This window comes from Cornus florida, unplaced genomic scaffold, assembly GCF_030987335.1.
Source record: "Cornus florida cultivar Cherokee Brave unplaced genomic scaffold, ASM3098733v1 CherokeeBrave_3.0.0_Hap2_Chr04, whole genome shotgun sequence".
In the NCBI taxonomy this organism is placed as follows: domain Eukaryota; kingdom Viridiplantae; phylum Streptophyta; class Magnoliopsida; order Cornales; family Cornaceae; genus Cornus; species Cornus florida.
In genome coordinates, this window is record NW_026775574.1 from 3,859,315 (window position 1) to 3,882,549 (window position 23,235).

General features: G+C 34.1%; 2 protein-coding genes across 4 annotated transcripts; one reads left to right on the forward strand and one right to left on the reverse strand.

Moving 5' to 3' along the window:
• Positions 1-916: 916 nt before the first annotated feature.
• On the forward strand, positions 917-8,956 carry LOC132302534 (quinolinate phosphoribosyltransferase [decarboxylating] 1a). Of its 3 annotated transcripts, none has more exons than XM_059799425.1 (11): positions 917-1,202; positions 1,301-1,458; positions 1,566-1,705; positions 2,139-2,272; positions 2,352-2,415; positions 2,525-2,607; positions 3,078-3,161; positions 3,282-3,434; positions 3,764-3,940; positions 4,725-4,792; positions 8,591-8,956. In XM_059799425.1, exons 2-11 carry the CDS (start codon positions 1,400-1,402, stop codon positions 8,685-8,687), a joined length of 1,059 nt encoding a protein of 352 aa, XP_059655408.1. In that variant the 5' UTR covers positions 917-1,202; positions 1,301-1,399; the 3' UTR covers positions 8,688-8,956. The 3 variants fall into 3 exon arrangements, with proteins under 3 accessions (XP_059655408.1, XP_059655407.1, XP_059655409.1); XM_059799424.1 differs by having other exon boundaries at positions 917-1,191; XM_059799426.1 differs by having other exon boundaries at positions 917-1,155.
• A 54-nt stretch (positions 8,957-9,010) lies between these two features.
• Positions 9,011-11,879, reverse strand: LOC132302535 (uncharacterized protein At1g66480). Its single transcript, XM_059799428.1, has 2 exons — positions 11,025-11,879; positions 9,011-9,465 (listed from the first exon to the last, which is right to left on the reverse strand). Exons 1-2 carry the CDS (start codon positions 11,661-11,663, stop codon positions 9,406-9,408), a joined length of 699 nt encoding a protein of 232 aa, XP_059655411.1. The 5' UTR covers positions 11,664-11,879; the 3' UTR covers positions 9,011-9,405.
• Between the last annotated feature and the right edge of the window lie 11,356 nt (positions 11,880-23,235).

A 23,235-nucleotide genomic window follows, 5' to 3' on the forward strand; every position in this document is an offset into this window, starting at 1 on the left:
TTGCGTATATATATATACAACAAGTGTTTAAATCGATGACAAGAAGTTTGTTAAAGGCTTCCTTATTTGGTTGTTTTGGGTAATGCCTTTTCATTACTTTGCCACGAAAATGGGGTTTTTTTTTAGGCAAAGGTTACATCGATTGCCTAAACTTGTTTTCGGATAAACTAGGTTTGGAGTTACAAGTTCTTTCTTTCCAAACCAATATTTTTTGAATTTTTGATAAATATTTTCAAAATGACTTTGAAATGATTTGAACTGGTCAGATCAAACGTGAAATGACTTTGGAATAATTTTTTTTAAAAATGATCTTAATTAGTCATTTTGTTTTTAATTATTTTTATTAAGTAAAAGAAATGGTCCAAAATGCTGGAATGGACATTTCAATCCATTCTATTTCCCAAGACCAAACGCAGCTTTATGCTTCCTTTGGTAGGAAAGAAAAAAATTGGAGGGAAGGAAGAAGAGAAAGGATGGATGAAACATCCATAGAGAAGAAATTATGTATTTCTTTTTTTTTTTGTTCGGTTAAATAAAAGAGAAAAGAATAAATTTATAATTTATTATGTTCATAGAGGGAAGGAAATAGAAAATTTTAATTATTTTTACTATTATATTTTATAATATTGTAATTTACAGAGAATATTAATGTAATTTAAAATTAGTATAATTTATGATAGTATTTAATTTAAAATTTTTATAATAATTTATTGTCTTTCGTCTACATTTAACCGAATGAATAATTGTAAAATAGAAAGAATAACTCATCCTTCTTATTTTCTTTGTTTCTTTTCTTATATCATCACCGCCAAACAAAGTAACTTTCTCTTCACACCTCTTTCATTCATTCCTACCAAACAGCGTTAGTGATTCATATGACAATAAATTTGCCAATATCCGATGATCTTAAAAACCCAATGCGCGCGCGTACAGAGAACCAAATCACACCATCAGCTAATTCCTCTCTCACTCGCGCGCGCGCACACACACTTTACACACAGACGAAACATAAAACTCCCTTTCCCTTCTTCCCCTTCCCTCTCTCGATCCATCAAAATCAAATTAAATCTCTGAGCAGCCCAATCCCAACCGTTCAAAAACGCCAACTTTCTCAAGCATTCTCCATCTCTCTTCTCGATCGCCACTATCGAACAAGTTTGGATTTTTATTGAGCCTTATAGCAATTTCAATGTATTGTGATGGTCTGATTCTATGGGTTTTCATTGTACAATTCTAAGTAGAAACTTTTTCAATCAATTTGATTTGGGTTTTTTAATTTTTAATTTATTTTTAATCACAGTTGATGCATGCATAGTGAGTATTGGAGAAGAAGCTTGCTGAAATAAAGGGCCAAGCAATTTAGTACCCTCTGTAGAAGAGCTTCAGTCACAACTAGTAAATGTTTGGGATTCTTTCGATCTCTCCATTAGTTTCTCCTCATGTATTCAAAACTTCAAGGTATGTTGCTGATTTCTTTTACCCAATCAAAAATGAAAAACAAAAAATTGTTATTTATATCTCTTCATTTTTTCTTGCCCTTTTTTTAATTGCAATGAATATTTCAGATTGATGATGGCCATGTCTGCTGATACAAAAAACCCTAGGCCATCACTTGAGCACATACCCATAAAGCCTCCTTCTCACCCTACTTATGATTTGAAGGGCGTCATCAAGCTCGCCCTAGCTGAAGATGCTGGGTATCGAGGTTCAGTTCCTCTCTTACTCTTTTATCTCAGCTGTTTCAATTTTATGCATATTATTCATTCACAATTGGTGAGGGTGTGCTTTGGTGCAACTGGTCCGTGACTTGGAGGTTAAGGGTTCAAAACCGGAAACAGCCTCTAAGGCTGCATACATCTGACCCTCCCTAGATGCCCCAATGACAGGAGTCTCGTGCGCCTAGCCCTTTTATTCATTCACAATTGGTGAGGGTGGGCTTCGGCGCAACAAGGTTGTTTCTTTGTGATGCAGAGGTTACCGGTTCAAAACCGGAAACAACCTCTAAGGCTGCATACATCTGACCCTCAGCGCCACAATGACAAGAGTCTTGTGTACTGACTTAACCCTTTTATTCATTCACAATTGGTGTCAACTAGTTGAAATATCCATGGTAGTTTAACCAACATATTCAAATGCAGGGGATGTGACCTGTATGGCGACAATTCCGGCTGGCATGGAAGCAGAAGCCCATTTCTTGGCGAAGGAGGATGGGATCGTGGCTGGAATCACATTGGGAGAGATGGTATTCAGCATAGTTGATCCATCGCTGAAGGTATTGCAATACAGAAGTGCTTCTGTGTTCATATAATTATATATGCTGTGGTTGAATACTTGGTCATTCTTGAATACAGGTGGACTGGTCAAAAAAGGATGGGGATTATGTTCATAAAGGGCTGCAGTTTGGAAAAGTGCATGGTAAACAAAGAAATGGCTTCTTAATGACAATTGAAGCATTAGCATTATAGAAAAAAAGAGTCCATTTTTTTTAACCTTTTTCGTTTGGCCACTTCTTCAAAATATGCAGGACGGGCACACAGCATTGTTGTAGCTGAAAGGGTTGTGCTTAATTTTATGCAGAGGATGAGTGGAATAGCAACTCTAACAAAGGTATGCTTTTCCTTTATAAGAACAAGAAATATGCAATGCTCACTTTGAGCATTGCTGAAGCAGCAAGGATTATATATTGAACAAAATGAAATCTAGACTTATAAATTAAACTAGAACACATTAAACTCCATTAAAAGAGTTAGTCAATCCTTTATTTCCTTCAGGTAATTTTACTCGTTGTATGATGCTTTACATGTTGGATGTTTTGTTGTATTTTCTCAGTAAGACAAGTTTAGTCACCTTTACATGTAACTTTAACAATATAATTGATATGTATTATGCAAGAAAAGTGTGCAAGAAACACTTTTCAATCGCTGTAAAAAAATAAAAATTAGCCACTGAAATTCAAGTTTAAAACTGGGGATGTATAATATATTGAACAAACTCTTGCCATCCTAGCAATTTGTACAGTGTTCTATACTTTAGTTTTATCTGCCAAGGAGAGATTGAAGTGTCCATGGTGTCTGCAGGCCATGGCAGACGCTGCACACCCTGCATACATTTTAGAGACGAGGAAAACTGCTCCATGTTTACGGCTGGTGGATAAGTGGGCGGTCTGTTTTGCTTCTCTGCCTTGTTCTCTTCGTATACATTTTAGAGCAGTTCATTTATTTATTTATTTATTTTTATTTATTTTTTTTATTTTCTGACCTTCCAGGTGTCTTTTGTTATAGGTACTAATAGGCGGAGGGCGGAATCATAGAATGGGTTTATTTGATATGGTGTTGATCAAAGACAATCATATATCAGTAGCTGGAGGTGTCACAAATGCCCTTAGATCTGTGGACCTATACCTAGACCAAAATAATCTTCAAATGGGGGTTGAGGTACTCTCCTGAATTTTAATTTGTTCATGGATTGTAAACCTCAAGGAATACATTTTATTAGCAGAGTGTTTCTCTTTTGTTTGAAATCTCATATGGTTCATTAACAATTTAATGTCTTGGTTCAACCTGCCATTTTCTTTATTAAGTTCTTACAAATTTTTGTCTTATGCTCAACTTTATTTCTTCGATTCATTTCCATTCTAGAAACAAAATTCTCTCTCTCTCTCTCTCTCTCTCTCTCGTGTTGCATTTGCTTTTTGTGGCGTGCATAAGATATACACAGTGACAGATATAAGCGTAGTGAATGAAAATTTTGTTTCTATTATCAGATAGAAACCAGGACACTTGATGAAGTAAATGAGGTACTGCAATATGCATCTCAAACAAAAACATCCTTGACTAGGATAATGTTGGATAATATGGTTGTCCCACAACCGAATGGTGATGTTGATGTATCAATGCTTAAAGAAGCCGTGGAACTGATCAATGGGAGATTCGAAACTGAGGTAGCTCCTATTATTTATTTACACATTCATTTATCTGTTATATTAGTTATCTGCAAGACCTTGTAAGAACAATCACCATGTGACTGATGACCACAATCACTTCCTGTCAAGCTCTGTCCGATCAATAATATTTATATTTTTCATCTTAATTTGTACCGTTAATGTCCTATTGACCACACTGTCAACCACCTCTAGGCCATTTCTTGCTAAGTCCTACTATGAAGTGTCTTTGTCTGCGTGATTCTGCGATCTGTTAAATAAGTCTAACCAGAATATATACAAATCATTGGGTTAGTGAGTCATGATTATTTTAATTGTGGCTTTCTATTTATATTTTCTCATGTGCATAGCATGTTTCTTGATCCTAGTTCTTCGTATTGGCCTAGTCTCATCGAATTAAATGATTTATGATAGGTATCATTTGTATTTGCCTAGTCTTAGAAACTTAAATGAGTTATGATAGGGTATTATTTTCATTTAATAGAAAACTGCTGCCTTTCTTGTCATCATCGTTTATGCTTTAATCAGCTCTTTGGGTTTGGCTTTATGCTGCTTATTTGTGCTAAATTGTCACTGCTACATATTGTCACCAACTTTGTTCTCTTAGAGCATTCAGTAGCTGTCTTGTGTTGCAATATAATATTACTACTTTAGCATTTTATGAGGGCTCTATTTGAATCACTAATTGTTGCTGGTTGCATATTTTTAATTTACATTTTCTTATGAGAGACTAAATGTTCTGTTCGAGTACTTCAATACTTATATATTGATGCTATGGTGGCAGGCATCTGGAAATGTTACTCTTGATACGGTACACAAAATTGGACAAACTGGTGTGACCTACATTTCTAGGTAATGGTACTGCTGTCCCAGTCCTGTTCTGTTTAGTAAATTCAACGGTTATACAAAAAGAAATTGGTAACAGCATTATCATGATTGATAGAGGACCTAAAATCTATCTGGTGTAGATATTTTACCAGATAGATGTACTGCTCACGAGTTGAAGCAACATTTCTTTTAAATTGTCGCAATGCTAAACAAGAGATCATAACATTCTTGTTGACAATTGAGATACGTTATTCCCTTGAACAGAGGATGTCTTTCTCCTAAAATAGGATTGCACTCGTATGAGCATATTAGAAGGTTTCAAGGTGCAATACATAAGGACGTACTGCCACTCTGTGGCAACTTCTAAAAACTATACATCTCACACGAGAGCTAGAGGCAGAGCATCTACTCAATGTGTTTTACACTGACAAGGAATGGCAACGGGGGCGGGCTTGGCCGGGTGTACCCTCCCCCGCCCCCGCAACCGTTTAAAAACCCCACCCCCCATCCCCGCCCAAAACCGCAAAAATGGGAGGACTTTCCATCCCATCCCCGCCCCCGTTTAACATCTTTACCCCTGCGGGTACCCGCCCCATTTAAGACCAGAAATTCTCCTTCATTTAAATTTTTTTATCAACTAAAATTATAGAATTATTGAAAAGATTTATAAAAAAAAAATGGACAATAAATAATTTAATATAAAATTCAACATTAAAACATTCTAAATGGTAGCGCATGCTGCTTGTTTCAAATTTTTAGATTTTGTTGCAAAACAAACTATCTCAATATATATACTAATGAAATATATATATTAATGAAATAAGGGTACTAATACAAATTATATATACTAATGAAATAATGGTATTTAAGTAATTTACCTATCTAAATGGGGTGGGGCGACCTCCCCCAACCCCCGCACCGAACCCACATGGGTTTTCAATACATCAAACCATTCTTGCCCAATTAAGCTAAATGGTCCCCCAAAACCGCCAAAAAAGGACTTATCAAAAAATCAAAAACAAAAAAAAACCGCTAAAAACGGGGCGGGGCGAGCCAAATTGCCATCCCGACAAGTATGTAATGTCTAGACCTATTTTTTATGGGCGTTTGGCAAGGTGGTATATCATGTTCAATGAATTTGAGATTATCTATGACATGGGTTGAATTGGTAGGAGGTAGAGAGAGGAGAGAGAAAATGAAAAGGAGAGAGAAACAATCATTGGTAGGGATAAGGGTATTATGGGTAGTAGTGGTAGTGGCTTTTATAATTTAAACTTGACCAAAAAGGCTTTCTTGAACCGCACTCTCACTAAGCAATTTAGGCGTATACAAGCGATCTCGCACCAAGAATGTGAGTCCAGAAATTCCATATCCGCACTATGTTATGATAATAAGATTTTGGTACCTTAAGAGTTCTCAGCTAAATAATAAAAGGACCATTGTGTGGGCGTCTTAGAAATGTAGTTAGATCTTATTTTCTTCTTGTGTTCATACTTATAGATGAAGAGAAAACATCAAAGAGAGTGCTGTAAAGGAACACTTAATAAATGCACGCAAGGCTGAGTATAGGAATTAAACAACTGCAAACACGTTGGCCTTGTTTTATAATTTGGGTTTCTACAAAACCATTGCTCTATAATATAAAACTTTTCGGGTAACAAGCGTGCATTCGACTTTTTTTATTTTTATTTTTGAATAATGATATATCATTGATTAAAACGTCCAAATTTACATCCGACTTTGAGGTGGCATAGTCACGTATACGTCTTTCTCAAAGGAAAAGAAATAATGTTTGATTCCTCTTTCTTATCTGTTGTTCAATTACATTTAGATAAGAAATAATGTTTGATTCCTCTTTCTTATCTGTTGTTCAATTACATTTAGATCCGATTTCCCTAAACTTTCTATACGTCTCTCTCTCTCTCTCTATTTTCATCTCATAAGTCTTCCTGTTATCTCTATCCAATTTCCTCTTTCTTGGAGCAACAAAAAGTCAAGGGGAAAAACTGGTGGAGAACAACCCAAGTAGAGAACAGTGGCAGCAGCCTTTTAAAGTATATAAAAGGTGTGGCAAGAAGGATTCTAGAGCTCAACCCTTAATTTGGCACATGCTAGACGATTGGGGGTCCACTTGGAGTCTGTATAATTAGGGGGTTTGGTCAAATTTCATTATTTTGGTAATTGCATTAATTATGGAAAATCTGCATTGTTTTGGTAAATTGCATAATTAGATTAAATTGCATGCATAATTAGATTAAATTGCATCAATTAAGTTATTTGTTACTTTATTAAGTTAGAGTCAACTTTTGATTAGCTCCATTGTAGGGTAATCCAATGGTCGTCTTTTATTATAAAAAGGATACTATATAACTCTGAATACGGAGCGAATGACTGAATAAAATTATCCTTTGAGATTTCTTTGTGAGTGATTCACAAATTTTGAGGTCGTGAGGCCTTCTGTAGGTGTGATACCTAGGTCCTATTGGAGTGATTCCAATAGGCTTTTCTTTGTTAATTTCAATCCTTCTTTTCTATAAACAACCCCTGAATCTTAGCTTTGTTTCTAAATTTCCAGCCCATAACCCTTATTTACTTTCTTCTATTTGAGCCTGTCCTTTGTCAAACATCAAAAACATATACTGATAACTTTAGAAAGGACGCACTATGAAGGCAATGTCAATAACCTACTATCCCAAAACTTTCAGCAAGTTTAAAGGTTTATATCTTCAAACATGCCCCTCATTCTCAGAATAGGCTTTCATTGAATCATTGTGAATATTCCGAGCATGTGCAAACATAATGCAATATGCAGAGATAAGAAATATTTTTTAGTTTAAGCGTCCATCCCCCTTTTTTTTTTCCAATTATTTTTATAAAAATTAATTTCTAATTATCAAAGATTAAAATTCTAAAGCCAATTTTCCTTTTTTTGTTTTTATCCATGAAACAAACATCATCTTCTCGAGGCCTTATGGTAGCTATTTATGCTGAACTTTTAAAAGTTATGGAAAAAACTTATAAATCATCCTCAAGCCCTTCTCAAGCCCCAAAACGCAGATCTAACTTATACCAGACTCTTTCTATATGTTTTTTTCCCCTTCGATTAAATTCTTTGGTGCTCTGTTTGCCCTTTGATTTCACCAAACAAAGAATCTGACTGAGATACGAAAGAGGAAGAACCATGAACCATATTAAGACAGAGAGAGAAAATAGGAGACACAGAGTAATAGAGAGACGAAGATAGAAAGAGACAGAATAGGAAAACGTTTTAGTTTCCTTCCAAGTTGTTCTATCTTTATCGCGCATCGAAAATAAAGATGTTGATGCGGCTGTGGCACATAGGAAGTCGGACCATATTGGACGTTTTAGTCATTCCATGTATCAACACTTTTTATTTTTGTAAAAGTTATATGCAGTTGAATATTTGCTACTTATGGTAGTGTAGGAATTATGCAGCGCATCGATTAGAGTTGATGTAAGGTAGTATTTTAAGATCTAAGGAGACTCTAACTTGGTACATCTTGTTCCCTGCGTATCAAATTTTATTAGAACCTTTCAATGGATTATATCTAGGTTTATCTCTGAATCTTAATCAGATTATTAATGCAACTGATATAGGAGTGTGAGTATGAGCGAGTTCAAGGCTCATTTTGGTATGTGGTGAAGTTTTGAATTCGTACTTGATTTAGGGACGAGTCTAAGCTTTTGTAGTAGAAAGAAACTTTAGCTTTGTAGTTGAAAGAAACATTAGCTTTGTGGTCATCAACATCACATTTTAACTTCAGGAAATTATTTACAGTATTGATATGTTGATGTTTGCAGCGGTGCACTGACACATTCTGTGAAAGCTCTCGACATCTCCCTGAAAATAGACATGGAACTGGCGCTGCAGGTTGGGAAACGTACAAAACGAGCATGATCATCTACATTTTCTTAACTTTGGACCAGTAGAGTTGGAAGAAAAAGAATTGAAAGACTTGCGCACTATAAACATTTTCCTGAAATGCAATTTTTAGATGAACTGAGAAGGCAAAATTTTGTCATCCAGAAGGCAACTCTTTTCTCTCTTCCTTTGTTTAGCCATTTGACTCTGTTGGTGGTATTTCATAACATGAATGAAAAGGCATGCAGTATGTATTTGAATAATATAAAGAAAATAAAAGTGAATTTTCCTGTGTTTTACTTCTACACCCAAGTGAGACAATTGTAATTGGTTCTGTGTTATTTTGTGTATGGACATAATTAGCCTGAGAAAGAGGTTAATATAAGAATGTATAAGGAAGTTTTTTGGGGGGAAGATTGCTTTGTACTTGCTGTACATGTACATATCCGCAAGTTTCTCAGCATCTCAAACCACACAGTTCTTCCATGCATATACAAGAAAGTAACACAAAAAACACACTAGTTGCTGAGAATTCTATTACAAGGCGTAGAATGAAATTGTGAAAGGGGGGAGGCTATGGATCTTCTATCGTTTTCTGCTGCATTTGGCATCAGGAGGCCGCGGCTAATCGCATCTCTCCATTGTTAATTGGCAGAAAACCGACTCGTTTCTGCAGTTATAAACAACAATAACATGAGAATCAGGGGAATTCGAATGCATTTTGATCGTCTATCATTTTCTGCTGCATTTGGCGTCAGGAGGCCGCGCCTAATTGCATCGCTCCATTGTTAATCGGCAGAAAACCCACTCGTTTCTGCAGTTATGAACAACAATAACAAGAGAATCAGGGGAATTCGAATGCATTTTGATTGAACAAAGAAAATCAGAATTTTGTTACAGAGCCTTTGTAATTCCTTGATTCAAATACTTAAAAAGTTGCATGTAACTTCTTTATATCTGGGACTTCACACTGATACATAATAAATAAATAAAAATGTAAAAAAAAAAATAATAATAATAAAAAAAAAAATCTAATGGTTGCTTTCTTGATAGGAAAGAGTTGAAGATGGTATGAAAGGAGGATTTAGAAGTATGCCTTAAAAAATGGTCCGTTTCACTTTCTAATTTCGATGTTTGTTGGGGAAATATTCACTCTCTCTACTTCCGTATCTCAACTTTTTATTTTTAATCTTTATTTATAATTGTTTATCAGAATCATGAAGCACATTCAAGGGTTTTTTTAGTTTTGTGATATAAAAAAAAGGTCATACCAAAAATGCCACGGAAAATGTGCTTTAGAAGACCGTTATAGATGTTATCATTGAATTCAAGAACGTGTACGGATGCTAAATATTGTTAATTATTAGTACCTTCATTTGACATATAGACAAGTAAGTGCTACCTAGGAAGGCTCTACAGTTATATATGTTAAGACTTGTAAATGTGTATTTTAAAATTATTATCATAAATAATGTGCAAATTAAACAATATTTATAGGACGAGTTGTGATAAATGGTATCATGAGGATCACATCAGAGTCTAAGAAGGAGTGATTGTGACATCTCACATTTTTTTACGTGATGTGTTTTAACTCTGTCAATGCGCGCGTTGGGTCATCATAAATGGTATCAAAGTTGATCCCATCTGAAAATAGCATGCATGAAGTTACGCCAATGAAAATGGTGGGTTCAAGAGGGGGTAATTGAGCTATCTCACATTTTGGAAAGAGAAGTTGACACATGTTAATGCATTATGAAATAGAAGTTGCTAACATTGAAATTTGCTTGGAGAGGATTGACGTTGAAAAATTAATTACTCCGTAATAATTCTTTTTCTACAAGTTCCCAAAAATTGTTTACATATTTATCTTGGCAAATTAGCGGGAGGAGAATTCAAATACGGACAAACTTGCTCGAAGAATTAAGCACTCTATCAACTAGGTCATTAAGTAATGCCCTTATTTTCTAAATTCTGGCTTTGAAAAAAAGGAGGGGAGTAGAAATTCTGTACTACTGCAACCATTTCCAAAGCAGAGCTACTTGAAGATGTTTTGCACCAGCAACGAAATCATGCTTTAGTTGATTGGAACAACTTTGGTTAGTATTTAATAAAGGTCGATACTAGTGCAAAGTCTTTGTATACAGTGATTAAAGCAACCTATTTTAGCTATTTCCCATAATGTTTATATAATTCAGGATTGAAGCAATACAATAATTATAGTTAAAAAAACAGAAATTAATAGTGAATATCAAGCAATTTTGCATCCCAAAAGATTTGACTTAATTTCTAAATGAACATCCCAAAAAAAAAAGTGTCAACCCCATTAAACAAGGCATGAAAAATGGATGAGTGGTCTAAAGAAGAACAACATACCTCACGCACTTTGAAACCAACTCCGGCGCTTCCATGACCACCCTTCCAATGCACTTGTTGCTGCAACAACGAGCTCCGCAGCCCACCGCCCTCCTCTGGTGGTGCCGCCACACTGACACCGTTAGCCACAGTTTTGTCACCCATACAAAAATTCACAATCTTCTCGCCTGCCTCGGCCTCATCTTTGCTCTCCCTCATCAACCTAGCCACCTCCGACTTTGGTAGCCTCAGTTTCACCCTCACCGTCCCGGACTCCACTCCTTCCCTCGACTCCTCCACCGTTAAACTCGCCGGTTTCATGATGGCGAGGTCCGAGGCCGATCTCCTAGACAGCATCAGGCTCTCGAGCCGGTCCTTGGCCGTCATGTTAATCCCGGACCGGACTCTTCTAGTACCTCTGTCGTCAGGAAAAACTGGCAACTCCACTAGAAAGTAGAGCCTTTTTGGCTTGAGCTCTTGATGGAGCTCTAATGGCTTTGCTCTAATACCAAAATGCTTAACAGCCTCTGATTCCAACAAAACATGACCTGGGTAGTCCTTGATTACCGTCCCGGTTCGCACCGGAGTCTTCAGCTTGAATAAATCGCCGTTTATCTTCATGATTTTTGTGGTCTTTTTCCATCCTAAACTGTTACCCATTGGTGATGATCAATCTTGTGACTTTATTAGGGTTTCTGTACTTGGTGGTTGTTATCCTCACTTGGTTGAAGATAAAGACATAATTGCTTTACTTTTATATGGGTGATGGATTGTAGAAGATGTTGTCAATTGTCATGGGTCAAAGAAAGAGTGCAACTTTTTGCGGTAGATCTAAGCCAAGTAAAACTCTTAACGTTTTCTTCATTTTCAATGAGATTATGGTGTTTTTAGGAAAGTCTATAATTTTTTTTGAATAACAGAGTCGATAATCAAACATAGTATTTTACTATGAATATAAGGAGGGACTGATATTATTATAACGTGACGGTTCATTTCGACTTAACTTAATTTTCTTAGACAATATTAAAAAAAATGTGTGGAGAGAGATGAATACATAATGATTTTCTCTTCAATGAAAATGACTTGGGAGAAAATCACGGCGCGCCATGGAATTTGACTTTTTATATTTTTCTGGATGAATGGAATTTTGACTAGGTACTGTTAAGGTTGGAAATGATCAATTATGTATTTATTTTTTATTTTTTAAAAGTTAATGATCAATTAACTTGTGATAACGAATTCTTCTTTTTTAAATGAAAAAGTATTTGAATGACACGCGAGATCAGCTGTTAATATATTAAAGTGGATATGAAAGCTCTTTTATTAAATCAGGTTTAAGGCTTTAAGCCATCTTATTATTAAAAAAGAATATAAGAACGTGGTGGGACTGGGGCTCGTGTAATGTTTATCTTGATTCTTGAATATGGAATCCTACAAAGTCCATGTCATCTTCAGCTCATCAACTTGGAATCTTCTCATGTTTTCAACTCTATCCTCAATGAGAGACACATGTATGTCCCACTTGTTTTCGATTTTGGCTACTACCAATCTCACCTCAGGACTTCCAATTTTTTTAAAATATTTTCTTTTAGTTTACCATAGTAAGAAATACATTAGCCTGCCCTCCACTCGAAATTGAACCTGAACTCTTAATTTCTAATTTGAAAGACAAACGAGTACTGCTAAACTGCAAAATTTTTATTTATTTTTTTAGCTGATGATTTTGGGAATAATTTCCATAAAGATCACCATCTTTATAATAAAAAAGTGACAGTAGTTTCAATAATATTTATGTCACTTTATTCAGATTCTAATTATTATTTTTCTTTAATAAATCCTCCCCCACCCACCCACACCCCCCCCCCCCCCCCTTTCCTTTTTTTTTTCATTAACAATAGTATATATATATATTAAATTTATGTATCTTTCTTGTATTGTAGAGCAATCTTATCCTGGTTAAAGAGAAAAAAAAGTAAAGAAAACGCAAAAGAGGAGAGTGAAAGGAAGTTCTTATTGTTGTTCAGAATATGTGAACAAGTTTATAAAGTGGGCCTATGGTAACGGATTAGGCCACAACAGGGACTATTATTTAAGCCCAATAAGAAGCCCAAACATGTTTGGGAAAAACTCCAATTAAATATCGGTCAGTAACGCCCAGAGTGAAAGAAGTTGCCAAAGCCCAAACTAGTATCATTTCAACCACAATAATTTGGTGCAAACACCAAAAAAAATTTTATTTTTTATTTTATTTTTACATCAAGAGAGTTCTCTCAGGATAAAAAACCCTCCCATTTTTTTTTTACATTCGCAGGAAACACACCTACTATGAGATAGTCCTACCTTTATTTCATTTCCTTTATTAACGTGGTTTATCAATTTTTTTGTTTGTGGTTTCATGTGTGCTCGAGATTGTATTCTCAATGTTTCTTAATCTGGTAACTACATTATTTTTTGTGGCTTTATGCACTCGAGATTTGTTCTCTCGAGGTTTGGTAACCTGGTAGTCATTTTTTTAAGGTTTATTTGAGTTCTTGAGTTTGATTTCTCAAAGCTTAATGACCTACCCATTTTTGTCAGGGTTTTATGTACTCGATGTTGTTCTTTCAAGGATTTGGTGATCCAGTAATTCTTTATCAAGGTTTTGCTTGCTCGAAGTTGTGTTTTCAAAGCTTGATGACCCATTGATTCCTTGCTAGGGTTTTGTGTGTTTGGTTCAACCAACCTTTGTGTAGTTAGAGAGAAGACACACCTCCGCTCTCTTAATAATATTATTCTAGAACTCTTGGGTCACACCTCCGTTGCCATACTCAGTGACTTACCAGGCCCGATAGAAATTGGTCGGGGCAAAGTCTCAGATATCCCGAGTTATCTACAAAAACAAAAAATAAATTTACTCTAAAACTCTAGTAATTATGGAAGCAAAAAGTGTGAGTGAATCCCAAGTCACGTGTGTGAGTTGTACGCAGCGGAATAGTTGTGAAATATAATATAAATAATTAACCTGGTAACAGGTTTTACTTGCTCTTTTATCTAATTTTTACTTATTTTAATTTTACCAAAATAAAACTAAAATCAAACCCATAAAGCAAAAAAAAAAGTACAAGTAAAGTAAATAAAGTTTGAGAGATGACACCGGGATTTTTAGCGAGGAAATCCCAATTGGTAGAATAAACTCATTGTTGTGGGAAAAACCTCATGAATTGTGCAGTCCAGAGAAAAACAATACATTATGTTTGAAGCAAAGTAAACTGAATTTTTGACTCAGACTCACACTCTATTGTTCTACCAAAAATCAATCACTGACAATCTCTGACTTTACGACTCCCCTGTTCAATAGCTCTCGACCTTATACTTACTTTTGATCACTGTAGAAGAGTTGCAGATGTTAGAAATATGTTTTAAAAAATTTATTTATTATGCATTAAAAATTTATATTTATTTCGCGTCCGTTTTGTCTATTAGACCTATTTAAATATAATAATGGGTGGTCTATTAATACATTTATATTTGTAACAGTCAAGAGCCATTAAAGGCTTTAAGCCATGAACATCCTATAAATAGACTAGGCTTGAGACGTATTGAGATATCCCTAATCATTCTTCTCTATATGATCACCCTCTCATCTTTCTTTCTTCAAACATATTTCAGTGAAATTTTTTTTTTTCAACTTCATACTGTCCAGAATTCCAGCAACCTTCTGGGCATGATTTTGGTGTTCTGAAATTATATTTCCTTATTATATCTTTGGGCTTCATTGAAACGAATTCAAGTCTTCAATCTGAGTACACATTTTGAAGGTTGTCGTTATATCCTGGAGAGTGACCGCTTGAGTACCATTTGCACCAAAGGACGCGTGCTGTGAGCCATATATTGCTAGTGGGGGCGAGTTCACTTTAAGGACAGTGAGTTAAACCTCACGCCTCGGCTGATAAATTTTCTTTTTCTTCTTTACTTTATTTTAGTTTTTGCATTATTTTTCCCTTTGTACAAAACATTATTGATTTAATTAGTTGAGCACATTTTTTTTTCCTATAGCAGGTATATCAAATAACACTCCACGAATGCTTTGACCCCTTCAAAGTGTGAACTCTTCACCCCTTTTCTTCAAGATCTTAATTTGATGAATAATGAATGAATTCTGTTTTTCGAAACTTCTGAATCTTCAATTATACTCCAATTCCGATGAGATAGAGAACAACACTACTAAATCACTCTTATGTTTATGTGTGTGCTTTCAAAAATAAAATCAGATTTGATTTTCTGAAAAATATATTTCAAAAGTTTTTCTCAAAATAATGAATTTTTTTCTTAGAAACCATGAAATCTTAATTGAGAAAACATGTTTATATAGACTTTTAAAAAACCTAGATATGCTTGAAAATAAAGTAAATTCATGCATAGGATTTTGGAAGGAAATCTAGACGAAAAAGAAATAAAAACAGATCAGGAAACTGAAGTTACCAAAACATATTTAAAGCCTTGAACCGGTTCAGGATTCTTTGAACCGGTTCAAGATGGCCAGAGTGAATTTCGAAGATTCTCTTTGATTCTTGAATCTGTTCGCTCAAATGTTGAACCTATTCGCTCAGATGTTGAACCTGTTTGCTAAATTCTTGAACCTGTTCGCTCAGATGTTGAACCTGTTCGCTGAATTCTTGAATCAGTTCAAGTTAGGCATAATGTAATTTCTCCCTGAAAACTTCTAAAACTTCTTAAGTGTTCTCACACTCACAAAATTTCCTATAGCATTGTTCTCATCATCTCGGAGTCTATTAAAGTATGAACACTTGAACTTTTTTAAATCTGCATCTGATCTTCAAACTTGAAATTCTGAACCAAAATTTGACAATTCGATCGGACTTGTTTTGATAGTGAAATTAGCCAATTACAAAATATATATTTTCACAATTTCCCCATTATATCTGACAACATGTATGATTAAAAATAAGGTGACAAATAAAATGCAGAGAAAATTACCCAATAACAAGCCTATTACAGTTTAATTACTTTAGTCCATATAATTGATCCCTAAATAAGAACTGGATCTCAAAACTGAATGCTATAATTTTCTCAGTTATATATGATTTTCAATATTTTCCAATGAGTTCAATCAACTGAGCATATGTGATTCATTTCTAAGGTAGCATCCAAGATCATTAATGGACAGCGAAATGTCGGTCGCTCTGCAGATCCAACTGCTCTATACAAATCCCACCCCCACCAAACTGATCCAGTAATTTCTCATGGAAAGACTTGTAGGTGTGAGAGATCGAACACAGAGCTAGATGTCTTTTGTAGTCCTGCACAAATTGCATATATAATGCATGGTTTCGTAATTGCATAATGTGATGCATACTATGTGTGCTTACCTATGCAAAAAGAGACTATATATATAGGTACACTGTCACACACTGTCTCTCTCTCTCTATATATATATCACTATAGACTTTAATATATGTTGTTCTAGTGCGAAAGTAATGATATTTATTTATCGTGAACTCTATGTATTCTGGACCGTTTTCTCAACATAATGAAAATCCCACAACGCATTTATGTGTTTGATCTGTTTGTTAATTTTCGCAACAATAGGTTCATATCAGAGATGATTCTCCTCATTCTTTGCCGTTAGAGACACATGATGCACAGACACCCACACCTACACACTCACATTCTGTAGTTGCTTCTCAACTGCCAACATGTGGCTAGGAAGGATAATACGCTATTAGGAATATTCACCACCTAACTATGTTTTTGAGTCACCTACATAGCTAATATGTAGTATTGGAATTAGGTTATGTGCCTAGTTTTAGGGGAGGAAAAAAACTTGAAGCTGTTGATTAGATTGAGGAATCTAAAAGTAAGATTTGATTGAGATTGCTTAAACAAATAAAAGCAATTGACTTTTCTGATCATGATTCATATTATAGAGGTGTTACATTGTTTTACACACACACACACTCATAAAGTGATACTCCCGTCTACAAAAAAATGGCGCCTATCTATCTAAAAGTGGTACTTTAATAAAGGTATATAGTGTTTTTTTATGTCCACGTCAGCATTTTGGTCAATTTCATTTTTTTGAAAGTATGAGACTTTGACTCCTTTAAATAATAAATATGGATCACTAACACTATTTATATGTAATATTTTCTCTGAATAATAAAGAGTTGATGGTCAAATATAGAATTTTATTATGTATATAAATAGGGATTGATATTATCACAACGTAAGGGTTTCACTTGCATAAATTTTTGTCCCATTAACCTTAATTTTCTTGAACAATATTAAAAAATGTGTGAAGAGAGATGAACACGCGATCTTTTTCATGTTCTTGTTTTCTCTTCAATGAAAATGACTTGGGAGAAAATCACGGCCCGGCTTGGAATTTGACTTTTTATATTTTTCTGGATGAATTGTATTTGACTTGGTACTGTTAAGGTTGGAAATGATCAATTTTTTTATTTATTTTATTATTTTTTTAAAGTTAATGAAACGAATTCTTCTTTTTTAAATGAAAAGTATTTGAATAACACGCGAGATCAGCTGTTAATATATTAAAGTGGATATGAAAGCTCTTTCATTAATTCAGGTTTAAAAAAAGAAAAAAAAAGAAAGGTGGTTGGACTAGGCTCATGCAATGTTTATCTTGATTCTTGAACATGGAGTCCTACAAAAGTCCATGTTGATCTTCTTCAGCTCATCAACTTGGAATATTCTGATGTTTTCAACTCTATCCTCAATGAGAGACACAGGTATGTCCTACTTGTTTTTCGATTTTGGCTACTACTAATCTCACATCAGGACTTCCAATTTTTTTTATTCAGATTCTTTTTTCTTTTTTCTTTAATAAATCTTCCCTTTTTTTTTTCATTAACAATAGGAATTGAATCCTTTACTCTTCATTTCTTCCTAAACTGTCTCGACAACAATTAGCAACCTTAAAAATGTGACAACCTGATCATCATATATATATATATATATATATATTTATGTATCTTCCTTGTATTGTAGAGCAATCTTATTCCTGGTTAAAGAGAAAAAGAGTAAAGAAAACGCAAAAGAGGAGAGTGAAAGGAAGTTCTTATTGTTGTTCAGAATATGTGAACAAGTTTATAAAGTGGGCCTATGGTAACGGATTAGGCCATAACAAGGACTATTATTTAAGCCCAAAAAGAAGCCCAAATAAGTTTGGACAAAACTCCAATTAAATATGGGTTAGTAACGCCCAGAGTGAAATAAGTTGCCAAAGCCCATACTAGTATCATTTCAACCACAATAATTTGGTGCAAACACCAATTTTTTTATTTTATTTTTACATCAATAGAGTTCTCTCAGGATAAAAATAATAATAATAATAAAAAAAAAACTCTCAATTTTTTTTTACATTGACAAAAAACACACCTACATTGGCATGAGATAGTTATGCCTTTATTTCGTTTTCTTTATTAAAGTGATTTATCAATCTGTTTGTCTGTAATTTTAAATGTGCTCGAGATTATATTCTCGAGACTTCTTAATATGGTAATTAATTCTTTGCTGGTAGTATTTTGTTAAGGTTTATTTGTGTTTTTGAGTTTGATTTCTCAAGGCTTAATGACCTGACCATTTTTGTCAGGGTTTTATGTACTTGAAGGTTGTTCTTTCAAGGATTTGGTGATCCAGTACATGGAGAGATATGTCAACTTCTTTTGATTTTTCAATATGCTATGTTTTATTGACTTTTCGTCTGCCACGTTACAACTACTTTTCTACACCTTCACTCTCTTGTCTATAACATTACTAGAGAGGACTCTTGTAATGAGACAAATAAAATGCAGATAAAATTACCCAAATAACAAGACTATATATTATGAGCTCATTGAAAGCACATTCATGATAGTAGTTACTATTTGAACCTATTATGGAGTCACTGGTTAATGACATCTTGAGACCATATAGAAATAATTACAGCTAAATTACTTTAGTCCATAGAATTGATCCCTAAATGAGAAGCATTTAACTGGATCTCAAAAACTTACGGCTACACGAAACTGAATGCTAACGTTTTTCAGTTTGATTTCCATTTCAAAGGTAGCAAGATCATTAATGGGTAGCGAAATGTCGGTCGCTGTGCAGATCCAACTGCTCTTTTTGTGGGGTTAATACAAATCCCACCCCCACCAAACTTAGTATTTCTCATGGAAAAGACTTGTAGGTGTGAGAGAAGACACAGCTAGACGTCTTTTGTAGTCCTGCACAAATTGCATATGCATGGTTTTTCCTCTTGTCAAAGTAAGAATTGCAGAACGAGCTGCATACTAGGTGTGCTTACCTATTCAAAAAGAGACTATATACGAAATCTCTGTGTGTGTGTGTGTGTATATATATATAACTTTAATATATGTTGCGCTAGTGCAAAGACAATGATATTTATTTATTTTAAGCTCTCTGTATTTTGGACCGTTTTCTCAACCTAATGAAAATCCCGCAACTTATTTATGCGTTTGATATGTTTGTTAATGTTCGCAACAATAGGCTCATATGAGAGATGATTCTCCTCATTCTTTGCAGTTAGAGACACACAATGCACACACACCCACACCCACACCTACACACCCACATTGTGTGGTTGCTACTCAACTGCCAACATGTGGCTGGGAAGGATAATACACTGTTAGGAATACTGACCATCTAACTATGTTTTGGAGTCACCTACATAGCTATATGTGGCATTGGAATTAGGTTATGTGCCAAGTTTTAGGGGGGGAAAAAACTTGAAGCTGTTGATTAGATTAAGGAATCTAAAAGTAAGATTTGATTGAGATTGCACAAACAAATAAAAGCAATTGACTTTTCTGATCATGATTCATATTCTAGAGGAGTTGACCTTGAAGAAGAAAATTGATACATTACACATGTTATGCATATGTATATATATGGACAACATCCTCTATTGAGGTCCTACACATAATTCATTGATTGAGATTGCATTACCACTAACGATTCCATTTATTAATTCAATCTTAATTACTAAATTCTGTGCATGACCTCTCTTGCATTGGAGATAATCCTTGTCCATGTATATATCTATATATATATATATATATACACACACACACATACAAAAAAAAAATACCCATAATATTGCAACACAATTATAAGCCTCCCTGATGATGAAGTAGCTAGAGCTTGACTTTATTTTCATTTTGATACTAATTTAAATACTGTTAAAACTATGGAAACCATTTTACTCTTTTTATCTATTGGTATCAAAATCAGAAATAAAAAATAAATAATAAAAAAAATTTCCTCAAAACAAGAAGGATATAGTTTCATCATTGCCAAAATGGAGTTTGGAACCAATGTTGTTACAGTGTCATGTAAATCAAATCAAATGTTAATTATAATATAAACCATGGTTGCAATAAAATCAAATCCCTTCCCGGATCACCATGCCAGACACCAATATTGCCAAATTCCCGAACTTAATTTATTCCTTGGTTACTAAAATAATCTTAATTTCCATGTAAATGCTTGCTCATCTGTATTATCACTCATTTACTCATTACAAAAAAAAATAAAAAATAAAAAAAAACTTTCATCAATTAGTGTTTGCATATGCAACAAACTGTAAATCAATCTTCTAAGGACAATTCCAAATTGTCATGAAGTTCCTGATGGAAGGCATTGCTAATGATGAGCATTATCATAATAACTGGAGGATTACAACAATATCATATATTCAACTTTATATATATATATATATATATATATATATATATATATATATATATATATATATATTCTAGGCAGTGCATCCATTAATCCTCTGCCACCGAGTGTCTTTTTCAGTGGCAGCTGAACACCATAGCTATCTACATATGTGCACTTTTACTATATATTCTTCCGGCAACCATGGAAAAGATTCCAGCTTTACACTTCAATAGTATTTTAATTTATTTTTGCCTTTATTCATTTTTTTATGTTTCATGATTTAACTTTAAATATTTCTCTCCATTTCTGAACAATGTTGGCTCTGCATAAACTCAAACTTTGCAGCAACTAACCTCCATTTTACAAAAATTAACAATAATAAAAGAAAATTATTCCATGTTCTACTTTCAATAACGGTGATTAATTCGCTTGGCCCTCCACCATTAATCTCTGACCATATATATATATATATATATATATATATATTTCCCCACTCCAATGGCAATACATTCATTGTCGCCTCATATCATTGTCAAAGCCATAATTTCTTCATTTGTCACTGACCCAACCTTAACAATGATATCTTCCCCACATATTTGATTGCCCCAACAACGGGAGGATCCCTTCCCCACACATTGATTACCATTATAAAATGATATATAAAAAACGTACATCTCACATGTAAAGATTATCTTTTGGATTTTGGTACCTCATGAAGTATCAGGTATCAAGATTGATTCCTCTTAGATATAAACAGTTCCTTAGGGGCCATGGTCAGAGCTTTACCTGATCCGTATGAGGACACCTTGCACTGGTCCCGTAAATTAGTTCGAGGCAAAGCCCCAACATCCCGATTATAAAATAAAAAAATAAAAAAAATAAAAGAAAAAAGACCATCTCTTACCAAACATTTGAAATATACTTTCAAATAAATGCATGACGGTGTACGTCATGTTCTTTCACCACTATCATTCAATTCGGTTAGATAGACTTGACTTCTTAGAAAAGGACCAAAAGGCTTAAAAATCAAGGGTTATAACATATTTATAAGGTTGGTACCACATATCCCCAAATTTTAACTTATTCACAAATGAGCCCAACAACATATATATGAAACTCTTTCACCAATGAGCTTCTCAACTATATTTGTGATTTTATTTAGGGTTAGAGTTCTAGGTTGCTTGGATTAGGAAGACAATGCTTTGCAGTGGATTATGTTGTTGCATGATGTTCCCGGAGAACTAAAAAACATAGAGTACAGCCTTCAAAGTTCATTTAGTTAACAATTTTTCCGAAAGAAAAAGGAAAATTTTGATTACAAATAAGGTCAATATAGGCGTCGCGATTGCCACTACTAATGCCAATTTTCCCCTCAAATTTCATTGTCGAAAGCCAGCCTTTTGTGTTGCAAATGAAGTCGTCCCAAAATGCATGTCCAGCTGTTATAGTGTAATTCGACGGGGAAAAGGCAATATTTTGAGTGTATGGTCACTCCATTCATCCTTGAATGGTAGATATATCAACATATATAGTTTTTAAAAGTCGCAAAAGAAAGAAAATTTGTATATGATATTTGTATAACAAGGTCAAAATATATCTCGTGATATATCCCGTGTTAGTTGGAAGTTTGATTCACATGCAACTACCATCACCAAAACAATGTGGAGGAAGCTTGAATAAAGATTCAGTATATAAACTATAAGCACGATCAGTTTCTTTGAATGTTTGGTGTCCATATATATATATTTATGTATGTATGTATATGTATTGATAATATTTGCATAGTACCAAACACAGAAATGACAGCATTACCTTGAAATTCAAGTAATGCATGCTCACTCAACCACAGTGCTTTGATTAAATTTATAATTTTCCTATGCGTGGGTTGCATCAGCTTTTTCTAGACTGAGACTACAATTTATACAAATAGATATATTCTAATATATACTCTGCAATATTTTAAGGTTGGCTCCTATTCGATCTCCTGAAGGTATATTCAGGGCCCCCCACATTAATTTGCTTATACAACTATATCTATATCTATATATATATATATATATATTTGCAATTTATCTATCTCATCGATCAGTATGCTTGTTTTTGCAACATTTTTTATTTTAAAACTATATCCAGTATAAAAAATAATTTCAAGTGATCATAAAATTAAGATAGTAGAGAACAATCTATTCAAATATTATTCATGTTATACACTTTTTTTTTTTTTCCCCCGGATAAGCTAAGATGGTATTAAGAGGAAAAACTATACAAGCAGCAAGGAGAAAACTGCAAACCAAAACAAAGAAAGTCTTCATTGACCCCAAAAAAAAAAAACAAAAAAAAAAAGACTTCTACCATGAATTAGGTACTAATATTTATTTAAATCGATTTAAATATTTCATTATTTTCAGCACGAGATATTTGTTTTGTGAACATTGCACGGACATATAATTTGTTGAGAGAACAAGAAAAGTATAATGTATATTCAATCAGATCATGAGTTTGTCCAAAGAAGATTCTCCTGTCCTGATTCTTAAAAAAA